This window comes from Aspergillus ibericus (genome assembly GCF_003184845.1).
Source record: "Aspergillus ibericus CBS 121593 unplaced genomic scaffold BO80scaffold_35, whole genome shotgun sequence".
NCBI classification, from domain to species: domain Eukaryota; kingdom Fungi; phylum Ascomycota; class Eurotiomycetes; order Eurotiales; family Aspergillaceae; genus Aspergillus; species Aspergillus ibericus.
The window spans coordinates 98,160-121,714 of NW_020292133.1; the positions used below are offsets into that span (position 1 = coordinate 98,160).

The 23,555-nt window shown below is 50.8% G+C and overlaps 11 protein-coding genes across 11 annotated transcripts; 4 read left to right on the forward strand and 7 right to left on the reverse strand.

Annotated features, from left to right (window-relative positions):
- Window positions 1-770: 770 nt before the first annotated feature.
- On the forward strand, window positions 771-2,243 carry BO80DRAFT_361347 (dihydrolipoamide succinyltransferase; the record flags this gene model as incomplete). Its single annotated transcript, XM_025716004.1, has 4 exons — window positions 771-1,415; window positions 1,467-1,850; window positions 1,895-2,077; window positions 2,127-2,243. The coding sequence occupies 4 exons, from the start codon at window positions 771-773 to the stop codon at window positions 2,241-2,243; spliced, it is 1,329 nt and encodes a 442-aa protein (XP_025572804.1).
- A 788-nt stretch (window positions 2,244-3,031) lies between these two features.
- On the reverse strand, window positions 3,032-4,628 carry BO80DRAFT_387339 (hexokinase; the record flags this gene model as incomplete). The annotated part of the gene is made up of 5 exons (XM_025717049.1): window positions 3,032-3,850; window positions 3,898-4,305; window positions 4,350-4,375; window positions 4,422-4,519; window positions 4,576-4,628. The coding sequence occupies 5 exons, from the start codon at window positions 4,626-4,628 to the stop codon at window positions 3,032-3,034; spliced, it is 1,404 nt and encodes a 467-aa protein (XP_025572805.1).
- A 547-nt stretch (window positions 4,629-5,175) lies between these two features.
- BO80DRAFT_479676 (hemerythrin domain-containing protein) lies at window positions 5,176-6,012 on the reverse strand (the record flags this gene model as incomplete). Its single annotated transcript, XM_025723309.1, has 3 exons — window positions 5,176-5,470; window positions 5,528-5,588; window positions 5,659-6,012. The coding sequence occupies 3 exons, from the start codon at window positions 6,010-6,012 to the stop codon at window positions 5,253-5,255; spliced, it is 633 nt and encodes a 210-aa protein (XP_025572806.1). The 3' UTR covers window positions 5,176-5,252.
- A 501-nt stretch (window positions 6,013-6,513) lies between these two features.
- BO80DRAFT_495502 (glutathione S-transferase family protein) lies at window positions 6,514-7,562 on the reverse strand. The gene is made up of 3 exons (XM_025723951.1): window positions 7,128-7,562; window positions 6,723-7,048; window positions 6,514-6,668 (listed from the first exon to the last, which is right to left on the reverse strand). The coding sequence occupies exons 1-3, from the start codon at window positions 7,473-7,475 to the stop codon at window positions 6,560-6,562; spliced, it is 783 nt and encodes a 260-aa protein (XP_025572807.1). The 5' UTR covers window positions 7,476-7,562; the 3' UTR covers window positions 6,514-6,559.
- A 256-nt stretch (window positions 7,563-7,818) lies between these two features.
- BO80DRAFT_387347 (glycoside hydrolase family 76 protein) lies at window positions 7,819-9,598 on the reverse strand. The gene is made up of 3 exons (XM_025717050.1): window positions 9,380-9,598; window positions 8,641-9,332; window positions 7,819-8,593 (listed from the first exon to the last, which is right to left on the reverse strand). The coding sequence occupies exons 1-3, from the start codon at window positions 9,459-9,461 to the stop codon at window positions 8,012-8,014; spliced, it is 1,356 nt and encodes a 451-aa protein (XP_025572808.1). The 5' UTR covers window positions 9,462-9,598; the 3' UTR covers window positions 7,819-8,011.
- Window positions 9,599-10,591: 993 nt separating this feature from the next.
- BO80DRAFT_157301 (Mpv17/PMP22 family protein) lies at window positions 10,592-11,745 on the forward strand. Its single transcript, XM_025713834.1, has 5 exons — window positions 10,592-10,835; window positions 10,885-10,939; window positions 10,993-11,098; window positions 11,158-11,463; window positions 11,537-11,745. The coding sequence occupies exons 1-5, from the start codon at window positions 10,825-10,827 to the stop codon at window positions 11,608-11,610; spliced, it is 552 nt and encodes a 183-aa protein (XP_025572809.1). The 5' UTR covers window positions 10,592-10,824; the 3' UTR covers window positions 11,611-11,745.
- A 3,017-nt stretch (window positions 11,746-14,762) lies between these two features.
- BO80DRAFT_412356 (putative chromatin structure remodeling complex protein RSC3) lies at window positions 14,763-16,954 on the reverse strand (the record flags this gene model as incomplete). The annotated part of the gene is made up of 4 exons (XM_025718017.1): window positions 15,944-16,954; window positions 15,483-15,900; window positions 15,173-15,437; window positions 14,763-15,125 (listed from the first exon to the last, which is right to left on the reverse strand). Exons 1-4 carry the CDS (start codon window positions 16,899-16,901, stop codon window positions 14,763-14,765), a joined length of 2,004 nt encoding a protein of 667 aa, XP_025572810.1. The 5' UTR covers window positions 16,902-16,954.
- Window positions 16,955-17,202: 248 nt separating this feature from the next.
- Window positions 17,203-17,746, forward strand: BO80DRAFT_466926 (uncharacterized protein). The gene is made up of 2 exons (XM_025722815.1): window positions 17,203-17,524; window positions 17,573-17,746. Exons 1-2 carry the CDS (start codon window positions 17,314-17,316, stop codon window positions 17,599-17,601), a joined length of 240 nt encoding a protein of 79 aa, XP_025572811.1. The 5' UTR covers window positions 17,203-17,313; the 3' UTR covers window positions 17,602-17,746.
- A 400-nt stretch (window positions 17,747-18,146) lies between these two features.
- BO80DRAFT_427313 (lysosomal protective protein precursor) lies at window positions 18,147-20,445 on the reverse strand. Its single transcript, XM_025719974.1, has 7 exons — window positions 20,271-20,445; window positions 20,115-20,227; window positions 19,415-20,069; window positions 19,148-19,366; window positions 19,048-19,099; window positions 18,888-18,996; window positions 18,147-18,839 (listed from the first exon to the last, which is right to left on the reverse strand). The coding sequence occupies exons 1-7, from the start codon at window positions 20,394-20,396 to the stop codon at window positions 18,284-18,286; spliced, it is 1,830 nt and encodes a 609-aa protein (XP_025572812.1). The 5' UTR covers window positions 20,397-20,445; the 3' UTR covers window positions 18,147-18,283.
- A 115-nt stretch (window positions 20,446-20,560) lies between these two features.
- Window positions 20,561-21,293, reverse strand: BO80DRAFT_157544 (uncharacterized protein). The gene is made up of 2 exons (XM_025713835.1): window positions 20,822-21,293; window positions 20,561-20,758 (listed from the first exon to the last, which is right to left on the reverse strand). Exons 1-2 carry the CDS (start codon window positions 21,122-21,124, stop codon window positions 20,594-20,596), a joined length of 468 nt encoding a protein of 155 aa, XP_025572813.1. The 5' UTR covers window positions 21,125-21,293; the 3' UTR covers window positions 20,561-20,593.
- Window positions 21,294-21,906: 613 nt separating this feature from the next.
- BO80DRAFT_427315 (TPT-domain-containing protein) lies at window positions 21,907-23,438 on the forward strand. Its single transcript, XM_025719975.1, has 8 exons — window positions 21,907-22,066; window positions 22,114-22,181; window positions 22,244-22,249; window positions 22,299-22,416; window positions 22,465-22,564; window positions 22,609-22,759; window positions 22,808-23,064; window positions 23,114-23,438. Exons 1-8 carry the CDS (start codon window positions 21,978-21,980, stop codon window positions 23,342-23,344), a joined length of 1,020 nt encoding a protein of 339 aa, XP_025572814.1. The 5' UTR covers window positions 21,907-21,977; the 3' UTR covers window positions 23,345-23,438.
- The last annotated feature ends 117 nt before the right edge of the window (window positions 23,439-23,555 follow it).

Below are 23,555 nucleotides of genomic sequence, written 5' to 3' on the forward strand. Positions count from 1 at the left end.
ATCCTTCAAGCAAGACGACATTTCTTCAATTGCTACCATTTTGCCCCGTTCTTCAGACTGTTGGCGTGCTGATGCGGGGACTGCAGACTCGTAATGCTGCCCTGTCGATCGCGGGATATCCGGACGACCCACTCGGGAATGCGGAGGGCTCCCACTTCCGAGGTACAAATCGTGAGGACTCGGTATTTCCGATGAAAGGGCCCGTGCAAACGCTTGGCTGTTGGTTTGATTTGGTCCATATTTAAGACAAGAGGACACGATGGCACGGAACAAGAGCAATGGTGGGTCTGGCATCATCAGTCACTTATTGTAATCCAGGAAGAGTCGGCAGCTTATCATTTTCATGGGCATAGCCCAACCATCGTGTTGAGTCTTCATGTGGCGTCGGTATATGTCCATTTTCTCATTTGTCAACAACTACGATGCAAGGATTTAAGATCCCCGGGTTATGGACACGGGTGCATTCCATGATAACCATCGGGACGGAGTGAAGGCAGACAGGATGAAATAGTGTATGGTAACAGTCACCCTTCTGGTTAATATCATTCAGACCACGTGCACCGCCAGTTGTGGCCTTCACCACATTGTACGTTCTCCGTGCAAACATACCCTCGTAACACTCGCAAATAGCCGAAATAGCCGACTGGTCGGCAAGCGACCAAATGACCGGGCAACGTGCGGCTTCATGATCCCACACCAAGGATCCCATCGATCTACATTCTCTGGTTTCTCCACTCAGCGTTCGTTGAATCACAACGTTGGATCTCATCATGGCTTATCGTGCAGCATCCCGCCTCCAGGGCACATATATCCATGTTCCCCGTGCTCTCCGTACCCTCTCTTCATTACCTTCCAGTCATACATTCAGTTCACTTCCAGTCGCGTCACTCGATGTCATCTTGCAATGGAATCACCAGTCATCACAGCAGACGCGTCCTTTCAGTGCTTCGACCCTCTATGCGGAGGAAACAAGCCTCATCAGTGTTCCTGCCATGGCTGAATCCATCTCTGAGGGTGTGCTGACTACCTTCCACAAGCAGGTTGGTGATTATGTGAAACAGGATGAGGAACTCGCCTCGATCGAGACCGACAAGATTGATGTGGCTGTTAATGCCTCAGAGAGTGGAAAGATCACAAAGTTTCTTGTCAGCGAGGGAGATACCGTGACAGTTGGACAGGCCGTTGTTGAGGTTTCTGTGAAAAGCCAAGATGCTTCGCAGAATACAGAGCCTGAGCATGCTTCTGACTCTGTTGGTGAAGTGAAGGGACAGACGACTTCTTCTGAGCCTCAGCCCACCCCTGAACCTGAGCGTAAGGAGTCTGCACCTCCTCAGGTTAAACCTCAGCCAGCAGCACCTGCTGCAAGGCCCAAGGATCCTGTTCCAGCTCCCAGAACCACTCGTGCAGAGACCAAGGTATCTGCCTTTTCCATTCAATCCTTCAGCAGACACTAATGAGTAACGCAGGAGAAAATGACCCGCCTACGTCTCCGCTTCGCAGAACGTCTTAAAGAATTTCAGAACACCGCAGCCTTCTTGACCACCTTGAACGAAGTCGACATGACGAAAATAATGGAGTTTCGATCCAAGAACCAAGACGACGTACTCAAGAAGTACGGTGTCCAGCTCGGCTTCATGGGTCCAGTTGCCCGTGCCTCTGCACTCGCGTTGAAGGAGATCCCGGCTATCAATGCCTCGATTGAGAACAACGATACCATTGTTTTCAAGGACTACATTGATCTAAGCATCGCTGTTGCGACACGCAAGGGCTTAGTCACGCCGGTGTTGAGAAACGTGGAGGATATGAGTGTGGTGGAAATTGAAAAGGGGATTGCGGAGCTGGGGAAGAGGGTTGGTTTCACATCTGCTTCTGATGAAGGATACTGATTATATAGGCTCGTGACAACAAATTATCCATGCGTGACTTGGTTGGGGGTTCTTTCACAATCAGCAATAGTGGTATGTGGGGATCGCTGTTTGGAACTCCGATCATCAACATGCCGCAGACGGCGGTGTTGGGCATCTATGGCATCAAGGAGAGGCCTGTTGCTGTTAACGGACAGGTAGTGATCCGCCCGGTGAGCCTTTCTCCTAACTATTTCATGACGAGGCCTAATAAAACGCTAGATGATGTACACTGCTCTGACGTACGACCACCGACTGGTGGATGGACGTGAGGCGGTTACCTTCTTGACCTTGGTGAAGAAGTATCTCGAAGATCCGGCCACCATGTTGATTGAGTGAGATGTGCCACGAACAATGTCCCTTATGTATCATGAAAAAAACTTTCATCTTGTTGTGTGGCATCGTATTCTGCTGTTGAAAATGTTTAATATGAACTACGTTCTTAATTCTCAAGGAGCTGCTATGTCTCAGCGGCCTCCTTCGTGTTTCGTTCCTCATTGCTTTGCTACTAGATACCAAATTCTAGTATCTAATTGAGCCAAAATTGCAGTAGAGTTACCAATGCACGAAGATATTTAGGCATGGAAATATGTGGCTGATGTAAAAGTCGGTCTCCCGCCTACCGGCATCCTGGTATTTTGCCGGAAACCGATCGGCAAGAAGACACCGTGCCGACATCCTGCATCCCCTCATATGAATATACGCACAGTAACCTTGAGATAGCTGAGTAGACTTTCTTAGGATATGATGTTCTTCCAAATTCCTTCCCAGTCAGCCTATTAAGGTCAGGAGTTTTATGTTCCGTTTTCTTACACTCGCGACGGAGGTATATATCCGCTCGCTTCTCTGCCACATTCGGTTCAGAAGGTAAACAAAACGCACAACACTTGCCACATTACATCGAATCCACTCACTTAGGGGCCTTCACGGCGCTCCACGCCTCTCCTCCCACCACCACTACTCGACCATCTAACACCCCCGAGGGGGCATGATGATGAAATCACCGACTGTAACGCAGCTCAAGGCTATTGAGATAGCACATGAGAATGTCTGCAGGTATTACTAAAGGAATATTCAAAAGATGGCTCAAAGTTCCATTATCTCGTTACTCGTTAATATAAATACGCTTAATCGTGTCCAGACAACGCTGCAATCAAAGCCGCTCCGATGCCTGACCCATCCTCTGCCGGAACAAACGACACCAGATCTTCATCGTCTGGCCACTGGAGAATCTCCCGCAAAGCAGATACCGCCCGTTCCTTGAAGCGAAATAGCTTCTCGAACGTTGACCCGTCCACCCCAACCCGACCTCGTCGAATGCCCTCCTTCTTGCAGATCGCGGCAATCCCACAAGCATACAATCTCGCTGCACGCTTACAGACAACCTCCCCAAGAAGGCAACACACTCGCAGCTCCTCCAGCGTAGGCTCGATGCCAAACTCCTCATTAAGAAAACTGCGTGTCTCTGCCATTGCGCTATTCTCCGACGACCCATCCTCTTCCATCTTCGACACGCACGACGATTCCATGGCATGCATTTCCCGAAGACGGCTGAGGTCGCCTCCATCTAGGAACCCTACCTTCTCATGGAGATGGATAATAATCAGCCGAACAATCTCGCCAACGTACAGGCCTGCTACCATCTTTTCGTATGTCTGCTGACCCGGCCGCGGCGAAGCACGGTCAATTTCCAGATCGAATTGACATCGTGGAAGAACCTTGTGACTGTTGTCAAAGGCACCATATTCCGTATTGATGGCCACCAACTGCTCAGAAGGAAGATTGTGTTCTGCAATTTTCGGCACGCGTCCGCATTTTTCCATATACGCTGCATTGCAGCCCGTTCCGAAGATACTCCCGATTTTGATTTCGGGATCTTTGTACGCCGATGCGATCAACGTCCCGGTTGTATCATTGACCAAGGCAACAATATGCACCGGCACATTCTGTCGAATCAGAACTGTCTCTTATGCATCGACAAGGAACAACTTACCCTCTCTTCGAACGCAGCCTCCAGTTGCGCAACAACATCCTGTCCCTCCACCCCAGCAATATCAAACCCCTTCGTCCAGCGCTGCAACACACCATGTCGGATATGATCCTGCGTCACCGGATAGGAAAACGTAAACGCCAAGGGCAGTTTCTGGTCCGGACGAGTGAGATCATGCTCTCGCAGGAAGTCTTCTACCCGGTCGGCAATATATCCCCAGAGGTCATCCGCTTTACCGGTCTTCAATTCCTTGGGTAATTTGAACTTGCTCTGTGTGATTTCGTATCCCCCTTTTTCTTCCGTTAGGATCACCCGACAGACGCGGATATTCGTCCCGCCCATGTCGACGGTGAGGTATTGACCTGTTTCGTGTCCGGTGGGATAGCTCGTTACCCAGGTTACATTCATTGGCTGACCATTAGCCTAGTCATATAGAGTGGATAAGGCAGACATACAATATCGCTGTCAGAATGGCTGAGTCCTACAACTTGTTAGAATTTACCTGGTGACCGGGACTGGACACGAACCTTTCTCCATCTCGCGAACAAAATGATCTGTGATGCACCGGAGAGTATCTCCATCGATGGCAAACATCTCTGCAATGCGTCTAACCTCCTCCGATACCCTGTCTGGGATCCCTGCGACAATGTCAGCCTGAGAATTCAGGCAGCTGCCTACGACATACCCTGCGGGAAGTGAATGCCCGTTCCGGGGGCGCCTTGCGGTTCCTTCATTTCGAACAACGTTGAGTCTGCGGAAATAGACATACGATAGCAGTCGCACGATGCCTCCAGCTCGCTTATATAGAGAACACTGTCATTGATGTCCGCATCTGACGTATACGCTCCGTGCGTATCGGACAATGATGAAGCAATTCGGCCAGCCCAGCCAGCCGCCGGCATTGATCCCAACCAGTCATATTCACGCTTGCAATTAGCTATTACTCGGTCCGAGACCGAGGCACGGATATACAGGGTTTGCCGAATCTTCGATTGACTTCAGAGTGACGTCGGCCCGAGCGGGTCCGGAGTGGTGCAGTCCGATGCTGTACAGCAATGCAGGGCAAAACAAGCCAACTGGTTCCGTTGCTATCTGCGGCTCTAAGATAAGCTCTATGTCATGAGAATGCTCTGGAATGAAGTGGAAGAGGGTCTGATACTTCCATCGTACGACATACCCAGCCTGCATTGGCCAGAGAGATAAACATATTCTCACATTCTAGCTATTTCTCCCTTATCGTGCATGACACTGGAAATGAGAACAGCATCCTGCATATATGCAGTAACATATTGCAGGTCAATATGCCCCCTTGATCAGATGAAACTCAATATGCCAAACAACCCATACCAACAAAACTCTCAAGTCCGTCCCCTACTCCCCTCTTCCGGAAACTCCCTATACAAATCCATCAACCGATCCACCGGCGCCGCCATCAATCCCACGACCGTCTCAAACGGCGGCCGATCCGGCGCCGCGGGATGACTCCGCGTGGGAACGAATCGCTTCGTCCGATCAAACGAAGATACCATCCTCCCCGACTCGTCTTTATGTAATGTCTTCTCCAGCGCTGACATATCTCATTCTTCTTCCTCCTTGATCTTCGCTGCTAAATTGGCCCAGAGTTCTTTGATACTTGGTATAAATTCCTCTGAAGTAGGATGTAATGATTGGAATTTATAGAGGAGGTCTTGTACCTATCCCACACTCACATCAGTACTTTCATTATCTACTCTCCTGGGTCTGTAGAATAGGTGTTAGACATACAATTTTATGCTCCACTCGATCCTTCTCCGCGACCTCCCCCCCCCCCCCCCCCCGAGACAAATGCGTCTCCATGGCCGGATAAAGGACGATTTCTTCGCTGATAGAATGTGGGGCTAAGTCCCAGGTGAATTGGTTCTGCCAGCGGGCTTTCTCGTCGTTGGTTTTTGCGGTGAGGATTTGGGTGTAGGCGTGTTCCAGGGCGCGGTGGTCGGCGCGGATGGAGTCGGATATTAGGGTTTTGAGGGAGGTGGTGGTGCTAATAGCCCGGGTGAGAGTGGTTGTGGTTGTTTGGTAGAGCGGGCGGGGGAGAGTGGGGAGTCGAAGGGGGGTTGTGAGGATGCGAGAGGGGGGCATTTTGTAGATGATGTAGGGTTTGATTTGCATATGTGGTTTGTAGAGTTAGATGGGAAGGGATGCAGTGCATACTGGTTTAAATAGTTGCGATGTGGATTACACAGGAATGACGATTCGAATCTAGGAGAGGCCTTTTAGCTAGTTTATCACGTTAGAGTCATGGCCTTGTTCGGCATTCGTTGCTTGTAAAGTCAAAGAATGTGTCGGACGAATGTGAATTGATTGATATAGTTTCCGAGTGTCATGACAGCTTCATGGGTAATGGCTTGCCACTACATCTGAATCCAGTGGGCTGTTTGTATGTCAATTGCGATAAGAATTAAGATTTGGGTCATAGATATAGATCTATTCCAGTTGATGATTGGTCGATCTGAGATCGAAGCTCTGTATCAAGTTTGAGATTCGATGACTGACACTAGATCTACACGTTAGTAATGAGGTCAGTTTATGTCACTGGTACTATGCAGCTTACTCGATCTCGATAAATATGAACTCTTTTAACGACATTATCCGGAGATCATCACCAACCACATATCCAATGTCCTCCCTACGCATCCCCCCAAACCTCATACTCCGGAAAAAGCCTATCATGAATCCTCCTCGCATACTCCACCACGACCGGAAACCCCCTCACGATCCCCTGCATCTCAGGACACCTATTCCATTAGCCCCAAGTTACCCAACGCACCATCGGAAAGGAAGACACTCACGCAGTACATATCAACGCCCCCACCACAAACCCAAACAAGGTGGCATCTGCCTCACTCGGCCCGTCACCACCCAAGACCCAAAAAGGTCCGTCATCACCCCCTCGCTTCGCTCTCGCCTCAACAAGCAATGCATTAATTTCCGCCCAGATCTCCCTCTTGAATTCCCTCCGCTCTGCATCTGAGAATCGGGATATACCATGTCCGTGTAACATCTGGACTTGTTTTCGATAGATCAGATAGCCAACAATGACCTGAGCTGGATACGGTAGTGAAGCGAGGATGTGGCTGCGCATGGTGTAGTAATTATCGATCCATTTCTCGTGGCTCTTTCTACCAGTCAGTATTCCGTCCATCCCAATCCATCCCACCCCCGCAAACCAAAAGGAGATGGGGTATGGTACATACCTGCAAAAAATACGCCCTCTCCTCCAACAACGCCCTAATGCCCATATCCAGTACCTTATCCTTGGCACCCAACTTCGCATTTAAATCGCTAACCACCCCCTCCTCAATAAACCTCTGCGTGATTAATGTCGAATCCGCCATCGTGTCTACCGCCCCAGACGCATTCTGAATAGCTATGTAGGGTATTTTCCCCTTCGGCGCGGCACGAACGGATCCGGGTTCAGTGGTGTATGAAATCCCCGAGAAGCGTAACCGGGCTTCGAGTTTCGTGACGAAGGGCGACCAGGTGTAGATTGTTGTGCTGGGGAAGCCGCGGTAGAGGGTTATTTTGGGTGGTGTGGGGGACATTGTGGTGGTATATGGTGTTGAGATTATTAGGTAAGTGTGGAACTTAATACAGAGGTGGCGGTAGTGCTGGTGGTGCTGGTGGTGATATTCTTATATCGGGGTTTGTGAGGTTGCAAAAGCCGAGACACGGATTACGGGTTCTGGAGATTTTGTGGAGGGACTTGGTTGAAGGCCCGTATTAGCAGGGGGGGAATTAATTTTAGAGGTGCTCATGAGTAACCAATCAGAGTTTTAGGTCATGATAGCTTATCCTGGCTGGTTTCAGGGACATGGTTGCCTGGATGCTGCCTAAGAGTGGTTGCGGGTGGAGAAGATCAAACCCGACGCTAGATCCATCGTTGGGGCCGGATTTTAGCACGACTCAACGGGACGCGGGATCGATTCTGGAAGTCAGGGGGCTATTGGTCCTTATCAATTGCTAAGAGCACATCCCGATTTGGGTTTCGAAGTCGAAATGCAATGTAGTTAGACGCCATGCATCTATTTGGTCATAGTAATACAAGTCCGAAAGAAATCACCACTAGGCGATCAGGCGATCAGGCGATCGTAACAGCCGCAATGGCAGCAATGAGACCAACCGGTCCATACGCAAGAGCACTGGCGCCGCTCTTCAAAACCCCACTGCTTTCCGAAGCTGCACCGGCAGTAGTCGTGCCATTACCACTCACAGTACCGTTGGCCGACACAGTCTGGTTCGTCGCCGTGGCCTCCGTGGCAGGAGACTGGTCCTTGTATGCTACCAAAGTCGACGTAAAGATGCTGGTTGCACTTAATTCCTCCTCCATACCACTCCATCCATCCCAGGTGGACTGATACCAACGGACTCCACAAACCGACCCGCTATCGCCACCCGTGCACTGCTTCGCAGCCCCCACCGCAGACCCCTGCAGACGCGGAAGAATATCCGACGCAGTATACGGCGCCACAAGGCTCACAAAGGCAAGGTCGCCCGCGAGGAGACCCTTGAAGGTCAGCTCATCATCATTACAAACCTCATTAGGCTCGCACAGCACTTCCGACATAATCTCGCCGCCGTATTTCTCAGGAAAGAACGTGCTGAACGTTGTGTTGAGAAGTCCATCGAGTCCGGTCTTCCACTTGGCGGTCGCGCCGTTCGTCTATTCCCGTTAGACTGCACTCCATGCAAATCTCAAGGCCAACTTACATAGTTGTACATATACGCCGCACCGCCCAGATACAGCCCATAATTATACGACCACTGATTCTCCCCAACCGTCGAACAATTCGAATCCGTCTGCGTACTGTCCGCAACCGTCCACTTGTCCTCATCAATCAGATAAGTGACACTCCAGTCCCAGATCGTCTCGGCCCAATCCGAATACGTCTGGTTATTGGTGAACCGGGCCAGCCGAGCAGCCAGTTGAAACAAGCCACCGTTACTGACCGCGTTCTTGTAAGTGTATCCGGCTTCATACGGCCAGATCTGCCACCGGAGACCGCCAGCACAGGTATTGGTATCCCACCGCGCGGCTTGCATATCAAAGACCCGTTCCGCGAGACTCACCCAGGAGGGCATGTCATTGCCCTGAGGAAAGTCCAGCTCCGCGGCGGTCATGGCCGCCAGGCCCCAGGCCATCTGGTCGTCGTTGCCGAGGTAGGAGGACCAGTTGGAGGGCATGTAGTCGTTGTCGCCGCGTTGAAAGTACAGTCCCTGGCTGACGGCGGGGTTGTTGGACGCGTCGCCGGTAAAATACCAATACTGGATCATGGTGTCGAAGAGTGCGCCGCCCTCCCACCAGCTCGAGTTGATGTATCCTGGGATTTGCCCGGTCTGGTTGCCGGTGTAGTAGGACATGGTGTTGGAGGCGGCAATAGCGGCGGCATTTTTGACGGATTCTGTTGATTGTGAGATAGACTTCGTGTGGATTAAGTAGTGGTGGTACCTTCACTGGTAATGTCGAGGTTGATTGCTGCGCTACCGACCAAGGTGGCAGCAAAAGCTGCTAGGTAGTCGAGGCGAACCATGTTTGAACGAGCGTGGGTGGCCCCGAGTAAGCAGGCGAGTCATGTTGCTTATAAGCCTCGCTGACGGGTGTGGACCGGAGTTCGACCTGTGTTCTACTGGATCTTGCACAGCCTTAAAGAGGGGTAATGGCCCCAAGAGGGGTGGATGAGTGGAGGCAGCTCAGGGGATCGCGAACTGCTCCGGAGGCTCCGAATAGGTTAGGTTTCAGGGTCCGGGACGCTAACCGCAGCTAACAGGTACGAAGCAATTGTCATTGGTCCGTCGTGGGAGGTCATTTCGGTTATGTGGTAGTGCCCACGCCGGAAATGATGGTCAGGTCCGGTCCAGGGGTCCAAGGTGCAGCATAGTCGAGCTTTCCAGATTTCAATCAATCCTAGCTCATAATTGAAAGCGAATGTTGTTCTCAGTGTGAGTCCGTGCATAAAAATTGTTCCTGTACTGTGTTAGTAAGCATGTCTATGCGCTAGACGGGAGTCAAATGCCTCAGGAATAAATCGCTGCATCTCCTGCAGATGACTCCTGCAGCCAAAAATAGATCTATTAGTGTTTCGATTTATTAATCTCCAATGCAATACAGTGGTTGGGTCTAGCCATTAAATCAGTGGCTGTGCTTCCATTGAACTAAACTTCCTGTTGGTTAAGACAATTTAGGCTTGCAAAGTCACATGCCCACATATCTTTGATGGATCATTTGTCAGAAGATATCTGTCTGTATTACTCTGTACAGAGTATATATGAAGTGATGCGTCCACCATCACTTCAGCGGTCAGCCCAAACCTTGATCTCAAGGTAGTTTGACTACGGAAGCAATTTCCAATGAGGTGAGCCAATTGCAATATTCAAGGGCTCCTCGGAGTACAAGGAGGGATTAACTACCAAATGACAGAATCTATTGACATAGGTAAGACTGACTGCATGCCTAGCTGTGTTAGTCCGATTTACAAGTCGCGTGACTTGAAAATTCGCTAGTCACGTTCTATCCAAAATAGCTTCCATTCCCAATCTGGAAATTTACGCTAGCCCCTATATACCACCAAGGTGCCTTACATTTCACCCTACACGCTATCTTATAACTATCTTCAACCCCCCAGATAACCACCATCAACACCACAACACCACAACACTATAACACCAGAGAAAAGTAAAACACTGACATAATCCCTCCACAACCTGTTATCAGGTGGATCCACTACCCGGCGGTCTACATCCCATTACATCACCGCGGCCCGATCTCCCAAGAAGGAAATTTAGCCGCCACGCGCGCCAGCATTCCACCCCCCGAACCCAAAACAGTCACTCTTGACTTCCAAGTTCATTCACTCTTCTCATCCCATTTCAGCAATTCATCCACCAATCGATATCATGTTTGCTTGGTACGTATTCAAGATCTTTATCATGGAGAGTATGCTAATGAGGACCCAGGTACCAGAGATGTCTCGTCCAGAGACCCATGCTGACGCAGAGTCTCACGACGGCTGTATGTCTTCCATCGGGTAGTGCTATTGCTATTCATGAATCTAACAGAGATAGACCCTCTTTGCAGTTGGTGACGGCCTCGCCCAACAAGCCGTCGAAAAGCGAGGTTTCTCGAACCATGACGTTATCCGATCGGGCCGCATGGCGTTGTATGGTGGTGGTGAGTCCCCCATCCCATCCATCCCCTTTCCCCATCCCAAATCTAAGGTATGAAAATAGCAATCTTCGGCCCCGTAGCCACAAAATGGTTCCAATTCCTACAGAACCGCATCCAACTCTCCACTCCCGGGAGGACTCTTGCCGCGCGCGTCAGCGCCGATCAACTCCTCTGCGCACCCACCATGATCGGGGTCTTTTTGACTAGTATGTCCGTCATGGAGGGTGTTAAGCCGCAGGAGAAGTTGAAGCGGACGTATTGGGATGCGTTGAAGGCCAATTGGACCCTTTGGCCCATGGTCCAGGCGGGGAATCTGTGGTTGGTGCCGTTGCAGTATCGCGTGTTGGTGGTGAATGTGGTTAATATTGGTATGTTCATTCCTTTCTTTCTAATCTGGGAGAGTTTGGGGTTGTTGGGGGTTGAGTTGGCTAACTTTTCTAGGGTGGAATTGCTTTTTGAGTCTCGTGAATAGTGATCATGTGCCTGAGGGGGAGGAGCATGCACCGGGTGTTTAGTCTACGTTACGGTGGGTTGTTGTGTATGTTAGTTACTACGAAAGAACATGGTCAGTGTCATGAAGAGAGGGATATGATTGACTAGCGAGGATAGAGTGCTGAGTCGTTAATGTGGTAGCAATGTATTATGGGTTGGCCAGATATACAGTACTATATTCCGGGTTGCGTTCCAACTGAATCAATGATGTTTGTGCGATCAACTGATACTATCTATATTCGACAGTGTTATTCTGTCGGTGAGATGAACCATATGCAGAAGCCTAGTATTCACCGGTCCTTATGTGCTTTGTGTCAGGTTTGCTGATCTGGGTACCACCGCTTCCCAAGGCTGCATGTGATCGATCTCACTCCTGGATTGTCCTCAGGGAGCAGCGAAGCCCACACACACTCTTGCCCGTCTGCGATCAAATATCACATGACCATTACGAGGGCCTTGAAACCGTGGCATTTGATGGTGTGTCCTATTGGACTTTCCCCTTATTTGGGGTACCATAGTAACTGGAAGGCCAACCTGGGGAGAATGATGTTCGTTGACAGTAAGGATATGTTGTGAGCTACGGCTCATGGGGTTGAAGATGTTGGTTGTATTTGTTATCTAGGCTATGGCTGGAAGGAAGAAGAAGAATACCTTAATAATAATGGCTAAATAATTAGAATATATGATCCTTATCTACTAGCTAACTAGATATTTGAATATAGTTCTTTAGGCAAGAAAGGGTCCGTATTAAATCAAATATAAAAACCATCGACAGAGTGTTCTTGCAACAGACGTCATTGGTTGGTGCCTTGGGCGCCAATACCTTTTTGTCCACGTTGATTGCGGTCTCCGTTTTTAAATATACGCCGATTCAATGGTGCCTCAATGTGCGTCGTCAATACATAGATAGGCTCCGTCCGCTGTCAGACCCAGTTACCATAGCGAGGTCGTTATCTCACTTGAATCACTCGCAGGGCATTCCATGCGGAGACATTTTTTTTAAATGAACCGCGGAACAATGGACCAGGAAGGGATGCGCTTGGAGGAGTTAACTAAGGGACCAAGACTGGAGGGGCTAGGCAGTGCCTTGTTCCCCGCTGCCCTTGGTGATGCCTGGATTACGGAGTCAAACGTAATCCGCCATGGGGAAAAGAAATCCCGCAACCTGACGTCTTTTCATCCTACGCGGGGTTCTCTTTCAGATTACCCTGTAGAGGGTTCACCCTTCTCGGGATTCTCAGAGTAGGGAAAGTTCTGGATATTGATTGATCGGACATCGACACAAAGAAGGCGTGGTTGGTTGTCCTGGAAACACACGCTGCTTTTCTCATGTGTAACAACGCCCCTGGATTGCAAGTTGGAGATAACGTTTATCTCTAGATACCTAATCCCCTGTCATCGAGGTATCCGCGCTGACCAGCCAAAAGAACGCTATGGCTCAGGCTTGGGATAGACAGCATGCCTGCCATAGCCGGTTTTAACGACCAGCCCACGTGAGCAGCGCCTGTTCCTCTCACAGTATGAAAGGATGTTCATTGTCTGACAAGTGACAGCTCCTGGAGGCGGTGGCACAGATCACTGGCGGACTATCGCACCTACCAGTTGAGATTCTCGTCGAGATATTCAATTGCAGTGACTCGTTAGATCGAATGTGTCTCGCTCTAACGTGTAAATGGATGCTCCAGGTTTTATCGCTTGTGAGAATCCGCATACCGTCAATAGCCAAGCACAGGTTCCGGCCACCATCCACCTGTGCAGAAATATTTGATCTTTTCAGGCGAATCGCACCTCGTGATGACACTGGCCGTCCTGATAAAAGTGTCGGCCTTTGCTGCGACTGCTTGAGGCGTCGAACAAGGCGAAAACAATTCTGGGAAACGTGCAAGAAGGACTGGATGGAGGTGGGGATGAAATCTGAATATTGGGAAAGGGCGGTCAGATCTTGGTTCGTCAATTATTCTTTCCAATGTCCAGAGTGCTGGTGCAGGGAGACGTATGGCAATCGGGTCCCCAACAAGAGTGCATGAGCAACACCAGCAAGTGCATGGGCAACATCAGCACGAATGCTACCTATTCCAACAAGAATCTGTTCCCAGTCTCTAGCAGTGACGATGTGGAGTTTGAATATCACGGGATTCAGTTTGAGATCAGGGCTTTGAGATTCCAAATTACTTGTTTGGGAGCTTTAGTAAAGCTCTCTGGAGCTTTAACACACCCTTATAGTGTTGCCCGTACTTCATACCCAATATGATATGCAACTGCAGAAAGAAGCCTGCAATATTACGCACTTCTTCCACAGAAGCAGGCGGGACCGGGCTGAACCTCACCAAGAGTTTGAGTTAATGAGAAAGCATAATCCTCCCACCTAGATCGTCGATAATCAGAAAAGGGCTCTGGTGGCCTTGTTCCCGGGGTACGCGTATCCCAGGAGCCTGAGCGGCAAATAAAATACTCCCTAGACATCTTCGGCTAATACACTTCACGTAGGTACCATGTTGACACCGTAAAGCTCTGTGTACTCGTACAGTGGCATAAAATTGCCAGCAGGTATTAGAACCAAAGGAAAGTCCAATCTGTTGTGATGGTTTCGTGAATGATAATGGAACGAATCCACATGACCACACTTGGATCCTCTCTAGCTTTCATACGAATCGAGTCGATATCTCAGGTGGTTTCAAGATGATCTCGGTCGATACGGAGTACATGATTTGGTTCTAATACTGCTGGACTACCGATAGCTCCGGTGCTGTGGCTTCCTAGTTTGGCACCCTGTCGGATCGGGTTAGCGCCTTCCCGAGGTCTTCGGACCTCTTCTTGTTGGGCCTCCTGAGATTCTACATACACGTCCTTCAGTGTTTGCACACGCCGCAGTCTCTATTAAGGGAGTCAAACGCTGGCCTTCCCTTCTGATTTCTATGATACAGTACGCGACAGCTGGCAAGAACTCAATTGCTACCTGTTATTGGCTGAAGTCTAATGAGAGTCTATGAGATTTCGATCTGCAGGTCGGGGCATTGCCTCTTCCGGAGAAGCCGATCCAACTCGGGATGACGAATCGAGATGGTCCGCTCCCGCCCGATGTGGAATTCTGTTTACGCTTCATTTCTATGCTGGATTAACTACAACAATTAATGTCTTATTAGGTAAGTGTCCTGCTCATACTGCCTAGAGGTAGCTAACACCCAAACGTCAATCTCATCTCCTGCTCCCAGTCAAAGTTCTCCAGAAAGGCCATGAAATCCACATCTGCCTCGACGGCATTACTTGCTGGTATGCTGTTGGGTACGACCGACGGAGCGGGAGATAGTACCCGGTCCAAGGCTTGAGAGATGACCTGCTGACCCTTGATGCAGATCTCGTAGTCGCCTTCCTTCTGCCGAACGAAGGTTTTGAGTTGGGCTACGAAGACGCTGAGTTTTTGGATGTTGTCCGACCGAGGGAATGGCGTGGTGGATAAGAGGAGGTTGGACTGGGGCTGGGAGCGTCGGAGGAGCTCGGTGCAGAGGACTCCAGCGGCAGGGAGGCCGATGTAGCATAACTGCTTGGTGAGCGAGTCAACGTGGTCAGTTAGTGGTTCTTCCTTACATCCCAGATAATTAATGGATGGACGCGTCCGGCCCGCGTCTCCATAGACACCATGTGCAAGACGATGGTGACGATCTCTGATGCCTTGGTGACTAAGGCATCATTTCCCTTGCCGGTGCGCTTGAAGAGCGTTTGTAGCAGCAGAAACTCGTGATAGAGGAATTCCAGGTGCAGAGACGCGACATATGAGTGTTCGTTGTCTTCTGTCCATTGGAGGTACGAAGGTAGACTTCGTCGCAATTCGTCCGATTTTCGGCAGGTCTCTCTTATCTATGTTAGTATGGTGAAGTCACTGCGAAGACACACTCACTGAACTCGTTCCTCTAAGCCCTCTAGCTGGTTGCTCAGCGAGACCTCTAATACGTTTTCTTGATCAATGCTGGCCATGAGGCAACCACGAGCTTTAGCCCCCTTGTCCAGACGGCCATCCAAGTTCCATCCCGCCGAGTCTAAGCGTTGGAGGGCGGCATCTCGGGCCTCCGGCTCCGCAACGATCTCGTCGTAGGTCATGTCCAACGGGTACTGAATATTGCAATATCGCCAGCATATCCGCGGCGGTCTCCCGAGGAAGGTCGCAAATTCTTTGTCAATGGAATAGGCGCCGACCATGGTTCGTTTGCGAATCTCAGTCAGGAAGAACGGCGTCGTTGAATCTGCCTCCGGTTGGTGAAGTCCTAGTGCAAACACGGTCGTCGTGATTTCACCAAGCATTTGCCATGTTCTGTGGTCTTGATCTGTCAGCGCATGCATTCAACCGGGCGAGAGACGTACTACTACTTCCGTGCATACACGACAGGAACACTGTATGCTGGATCATGGCCCACGCAAGTGGATCGCTGAGAGTTCCTAGATGATTGCAGAACTGCAGACAGGTCTCGCTCGCTTGGATACAGATCTGCCGTAGACCTTCTTTGCTCGTCACATCGTCGGTCTGCTCCAGGCCCAGACTGTGCGGCGGTACTTGATAGGTGGAGGTACCAGTAAAGCTGAAAACAAGACTGATCATCTCCCATCGCGGGGCGGCCACCGTAAAATATTCCGACAATCCCATAGAAGAATGTGTCTCAATGGGAGTCAGAGTATTTCTGAAGAAGACCCGCGATAGATCCATCAGACGAGCATACTTGTTGGTCGAGTCCTGCGTTGCCTTGCGATAGACATCCTCCAGGGCCTTGAGGATTTCGCGCATGAGGGGGGGGCCGAGGATCCATCCTGGCGCAATGGCAAACCGCTTCTCAATGACTTCCTGATACAATGGTAAATTCTCGAGGAGGAAAAGCACCTGAGCACCCCGTGCCACCTGCTGAGGATCAATCGGCGTCGATTGACTCGACGAAGAGCGATCCACAGGGCCGAGCCCATCGCTAAAGGCCCCCGAGTAACTGGTGGGCCCTAAAAATCCCGTTCCGGAGAAAGGCAACTTGGTCGGAGTGGGAAACTGGGCTGACCCCAACACACTGACAGAAGATGACGATCCTGGAGAACCGCTGAGACTCTCCCATGTCCACGTCCTCGCAGGCACCGGCATTCCATTGGAATCATTCTTGGTTGCCTTGAATCGTGGGCCCTCGCGCGGTTTGGTCAGCGGAGCTGGGTGGTACACACAGAGGTCCGATCGACTCCGACGGACGCAGCGATTGCAGACTGGCGTTGAATGATCGCATCGGAGCTTGGACTTACGACAAGGCTCGCAGGATGATAATTGCCCGTTGCGACGGGGCGCGGACATGTTGAGGAGAGTGCAAGGGGCAAGGTGTGGTGACTCAAGTGGCTGAGGTCCGTTGAGGTCCGAGTCCGAAAGCCTGGCGAGAAGGAAGGCCAGGAAGATAAGAAGAAAATAGTGGGTAGGCAGAACCGTTAGCCAGATTAGCCTGTTGTTTGCTAGCGCTGATGGTCCCTGGAGAGAAGGCTGCAGTCCGATGGCTCGTGCGCGAGCTCCGACGGGATTCCGAGGGCCGATGCCATCTCTTCCATCTAGTATATAACTGTTCAGAAAGCATCACAGCAGCATCAATCAGCAGCATCAATCAGCAGCATCAATCAGCAGCATCAATTAGCAGCATCAATCAGCAGCACTACCTCAGATAACCCAATATCAATTGAACCATCACCTCTATCAACGGCCACCACAAACATCCATCATGCCTCTCACCCCCCTGAACAGCATCTACCGGCCCTTCAAGGCCAGATCCTTCGGCAAGATCAACCAAGACAAATACGTCAAGACCACAGACGACTCCTCATCCGTCCTCAGTGACGCGACCACAGTAGCTCCTCAAGAAAAGCCCCGGCCTGAAAAGGCCTCTGCTAAGCAGACTCCGGACAGCATTGACTACGGATCCACTCGATACGGTACGACTGTTGATATCCATATACAGAATGAAAGCTAATAGTGAATAGCTATGCGAGGAATGTCCACGCGCGCATAGTGCTGCTTTGATACTATTTACGACGGAATGATTACTTTGAGATACAATGGCGGTGCGAGGATATACATGGGGTGCTGGGATTAATGCTTAATATTGATGTACTATAGCAGGCTTTTCGATTAATGTGATGCGTTATTACCAAAACAACTAGACTTACCATTCCTTGAGCTCGACTGGGCCTTGGACCTAGAGGCATGCGTATTGTAGAGTGCTAAGCTGGAATTCAATTCCGGGGTCGAGCACCCGGAGTGCCGCGCAAGATGTCTGGAAAAGACAGCAGTCGCCGCCGTGTGTTCGAGTACCGGAATCTCTTTCTTTGCATGCTACGAGACAGCAGGCACAGTATTGCCTATTGTCGGAATTACTTCGAGTGATATTGATTGATTGTAGTCGAATTCTACGTGAAGATTGCCGATGCTGGTAGGTAAGGGCAATGTTTTTGATGGTTGACTCCAAGTTATCAGGTGGACTCTCCTTCTTTGGGCACCCTTGATTACTAGACTGCGACACGGCATTGCCTACTGCAAAAATTATTCCGGGAGAGACTGAAAGATGGTAGTCATAGTTCAGTTGAGTGAAGATACCGATGCTGTGGGTAAGAACGGTTTGATGGTACCCGAGCTAGAAGTGATGATCTAACTACCTGCTTCATAACTACTCTTCGAGGCTTTCAATGTGGCAATCACAACTCATCCCCTCCAAGGATACTGAATCCCTCTGCATCCACAACATACCAATCCTTGACCGTCGCAGTGCCGTTCGCAACTGTCTCCCAAATCTCCGGAAGACACGTCCCCGGACTCAAGATATAACACTTGGGCTCTGGCGCGATCGGCGGGATGTTCTTAATATGCCACGTATCGAGCGGTCCGGTCGTCTGGAAATCATCCCCAGCAGCCAAAAGACCAGTAGGAATATCCTTGTTGAAGGTCGCCCGCATGAAGATCTCATACGCCGCCACCGGCTGGTAGGAAGGCACCTCGTGGCCTGCTTGGTAGACGCGAGTGAAGCTGTAGTTTCCAAGCTGCCGGGTCATGCCGCTGATCCCGTCGGGAGTCAGCAGGGGCGAGTATCCAGTCTCGGAGAATTCGGCAATCCGCGAGTAGGGAACCGCCAGACTGGCCTTCTCACCACCGACCCAGTTGCAGGCGTAGTCGCGATCACCGTACATCATGTGCACTTTGACGCCACTGTCAAGGAGGTAGCCAATTGCGTCAAGGAAGCCACCCCGAACAATACTGAGAACGTTAGTGATCGGCTGGTGGGGAGCGGGACGGCAGACGTACTCATGACTGTTCACAAACTGCAGGGCCACGGTATTTGAGGCCTCGGTGAAGTTGACAGGAACACCGAGAGCAGCCAAGACAGACTCCTGCTTTAGATAACCCAACATATCTGTATCCAATTAGGATGGAATAGCCTCGAAAATGAGCTGTGGGTGCTTACGCTTTGCAGGAAATGGATCGTTGTGCGGATGGGCGATGTCGTACCAGCCGTGCTGCAGATCAATATCAGTACAACATTCTCATTAGGAGCAGACACATACATTGAACGTGTGATAGTGGGTGATGGGACCATCTGCATCACATTCCAGGGAAAGCGTTCCGCAGATTTCAGTGATGTTCTTCGAGTAAGAAGGGTCCAAGTCGCGCTCCTTCAGGGCCACTTCACAGGCCCTCGCCCGGTCGCGGCAGCCTCCTGGCCGCGTCCAGTTGTACATCAGCTCCTCGTAGAGGGGCTGATCGAAGATTTGAAGTCCATAAGTCTACAAGGTCAGATAATACACATCAACATCGGGAGAAAGCATACTTACGTTGTTGTACGGCCACGTAATGTAAGCCTCTTCTTGGATCACTATATCCATCAGGCCATTCACGATACCCAGAGTGTCGAGATGCAGATACTGTGAGCCCTCTTCGGCAGTCCCCTCAGCGATTCGGTCATTCTGCTGCTGGAAGAACCGAAAGATACCCGGGCCATAATGACCTCCATAACTCTCAGCCCAGAGACTGATGCGATCGTCATTGGGTTTGTAGTGGGGAAACTCGAAAAACCAGGTCTGGGCGAAATGCCACAAAGCGTGAGCCGCGAAGGCAGTTCCGTTGGCAGTCTGCAAGAGCTTCTGGCTCGAAAAGGTGCCGACCTGATGGGTGAGGTTGGATTGAGGAATATCGGCGGAGAAATCCCCAGGAAAGATGTTAATGTCGCTATCATCTATGATGAGAGTGCCATTCGTGGGAACATCGTATGAAAAGCCAACCTGCGTTGGCTGGTCCAAGAACAATAGGTTTACTTCATTGTTCCAGCTCCAAGGGTTGTTGATCGTGGTCTTGGAATCTGCTGCAATAGAGCAGGGGCCAAGCTCTTCCAGAAGGCCCATCAGCGAGGAACCACCCGGTCCGCCATTCAGCCAGATGGCAAGGGGGGCATTGCTGGGATCTTTGCGGGCTTCAAAGAACCAGAAGAAGCTGGACAACTCAGTCATATCCGCTCTCAATCGTCGAGAAACTTACGTGTTGATGGGATAATCTTGCACTTCTCCTGTCTCCTCGGTCAGGAAACCCGGTGGAAGGTGCACATAGCCCGAATAAGATCGGACACCTGGGGTAGTTTCGCAAATGCCAGGCTAACAATTAACACACAATCATAACATTATCATCAGTACACACCTCTTTGAAGGAAAGCGACACATTTTCATGCAGCTTGGACTGGAGCACTGTGATTCCCTCAGGTTTGGGAGGGAATTGGGCAGTGGCGAGGCCGAGGAAGCCACCAAGTACCAGACCAGCCAGCATGACGGATCTCAATGAGTCTGAACTGATCAAAAGATGCAGCCTGAGTTTGCACTCAGCTCGAGGGGATGAGCGCGAGATAAGCTGGGTGACTACGCTAGTGCTTATCGGGACCCTATCGCGGAGTCCGTCGGCCACAGCCGATGGCCACGGCGATGGCGTTTTTGGCGAACGAATGGCAACATTCCTGGCCGAAGGAATCAGGCAGCGTCATTTGCCAGCGCCAGCGCTGTGGTTGGAGCTGATGGCCATATCAAGTCTAGGTTGCACCACGCTTGGCTGCAATATATCCAGAAGCACCATTCTGGATTGGGATAGAGCAATTCCGAATTCCGAAGGACGGAGCTAAATGTCCAAAACGAAGTCTAGTGTCCATACCATTATTGTCAACTATACGGAGTAGTTTTGGTGCTCGCTGGACGGTGTACCGCTGTGAGATCCTGATGTCCGCCAGTACTCCGCATGCACGGCGATTTCTCCCGGTCGGCCAGGCTGAGACGGAAGAGTGGGGCATATTTATTCGACCGTTGAGAATTCAGCTCAAGTGCAGTTGGCGGACGCTTTAACATAAAGACCGTGGAACCTGACGGTTGGATTGTTTCAGCGTCGTTGTATTGAACCTCCAGCCTCAAGAGACGTGTTTGGCTTTTGGCTCTGGAGGCTGCGTAAGTGACCGGTCGGAGTATTGATTCTCCGCTCCACGGGGCGCCTGTTTCAACACTGCATGCCATGCATCCCGTGTTTGACAAGGCAGAGATAAATGGGACACAATGAGGCGGCGAAGTGGACTTGCAATTTCGGCTTGTTCACCTCCAGCAGGCACAGCATTGCATCACATGTACATGCTGCTTGTGGTCACAACGACGACCGCCTCCCACATTTTCTGGACTCCAGAAATAGAGGCTATCGATAAGCACCCTCCGCAGACGAGACCCTGACGAACCCTGGCCGGTGCTGCTCCACCATTGATCCGAAAAGGAGTTGAGGACTGCCTGATTGGTATGCTGTCAGTGTTTGGAGTACTGAATTCGGTTAGCGTGTAGGAGATTAAACAGTGGAAATGTCTTGAATGTGGCCTGGCGGTCGGTCATCGGAGCAACCACAGAGGCCAGAATCTGACGCTTGGAGGGGCGATGACGCGGAGGGGCGAGGCTGGGCCCAAGGGCCGCGTGGCCTGGCCGAGGTCGCTGGTGCTGCTATCTATAGCCTCCTCACTCTTATCACCGCGGCATTGATGGCAGAGTGACCACATTCTAGCTTCACCGCACTTCTGTGGAGGGATGTCAACTCTGTATTCATCATGACGGATGCATGGACCGGTGGTGATGGTTTTCCAATGATTAGTGACGGAAGAGTTGAAGACGAAGAGTGACGATCAGGAACGCAACAGACGGCTGACGACGGGCGGGGGCCCACTCCAGCCCTTCACCTGCCGCCGCTAAGCTTTTTTATTCTCCTCGCTGTCCTCTTTTCTCCTCCGTTCTCTTCTTCCCTCCCCAGCAGCATTCTGCGGAGTCTCTTCACGTCCTTTGTTGGTCTTTTTGGTCTTCTTTTCGATATCTCGTCAAATTTCTGCGCGACGCCATGGCTGCCAAATCGCAATTGCCGACCGTCAACACCCCCGTGTCGGCCGACCCTCCCAAGGCGGCCCTCCACCCAGCTTTCTACATCGCGTACGCTCGTCCGTGAAGAATGACTGTCCTCCCCTAATACCTCTTAGTACCTGGATCGCCCTCAGTTCGGGTGTCATCATCTTCAACAAGTGGATTCTTCACACTGCTGGATTTAGTGAGTGAAATCATATGCGATCGTCATCCTATGCGCATAGACTAACCATCTTGTTTACCTAGGTTTCCGTACGTCCAAACCTATCACAATGGCCAGGGCATTGACTGATGTGCTTAGCTCTCTTCCTCACCACATGGCATCTCGTCTTCGCCACCATCATGACCCGCCTCATGGCGCGGTTCACCACCTTGCTCGACTCCCGTCACCAGGTGCCCATGACCTCTCGCATCTACATGTCAGTTGGACCCTCAATCACAATCGACCGTGGCTAATGGAAGCTCAGGCGGGCCATTGTCCCCATCGGCGCATTCTTCTCTCTCAGTCTGATCTGCGGTAACCTCGCATACCTCTACCTCAGCGTGTCCTTTATCCAGATGCTCAAGGTGATTAGCTCGATCCCACGGAGGAATTTCGCTGACGTATCTAGGCCACCAACTCTGTCGCGACGCTGCTCGCAACCTGGGCCATGGGCATTGCGCCGGTGAAACTGAGCCTGCTCGGAAATATCTCATTCATTGTTCTCGGTGTTATCATCGCTTCTATTGGTGAAATCAAGTTCACCTTGATCGGATTTATCTGTGGGTTCTCTTATAGCTCCAGTACTTCACCCCACACTGACTTGCTAGGCCAATTCTTCGCGACCATCTTCGAATCCGTCCGTCTGGTCATGGTGCAGCGTCTGCTCAGTTCCGCCGAATTCAAGATGGATCCGTTGGTTTCGCTCTACTATTTCGCTCCCGCCTGCGCGGTCATGAACGGCATTATCACTGCCGTGGTCGAGCTCCCCACCCTGCACATGTCTGACATTTACCAGCTTGGCATTGGCACTTTGTTCGCCAACGCTGCCGTGGCCTTTGGACTTAACGTTGCCGTCGTTTTCTTGGTACGCTATTGTCAACTGAATTGGATAGCTTTGTCGCTAACTGTCCTAGATCGGCAAAACTTCCGCTCTTGTCCTCACCCTGTCCGGTGTCCTGAAGGATATTCTCCTTGTTGTGGCCTCGATGATGATCTTCCGCGACCCCGTCACCCCTCTCCAGGCTTTTGGATACGCCATCGCGCTTGGTGGCCTGGTTTACTACAAGCTTGGAAAGGATGGTGTGAGCAATCTTCTTGCTCAAATCCGGTATCAGCTTTGTGGCGGTGCTCGTCCTCAAAACTAGTGGTTGTGAGTAGCTTAGCTGAAAGTCATTGTGTTCCGGATTTAGAATGTACATAGAAACGGGCAGGCCCAATGTATCTTCTACTTGCTATGTCTATTCTTCCAAGGAGTGATCTCAGTGGTGCAGGTAGTGTGTGGATACGAGAAAGTCGTGTTGATGATTCCGCTGAAATGACGTGTTATGGACATGGAGAGAGTGGAATCACTGGAAG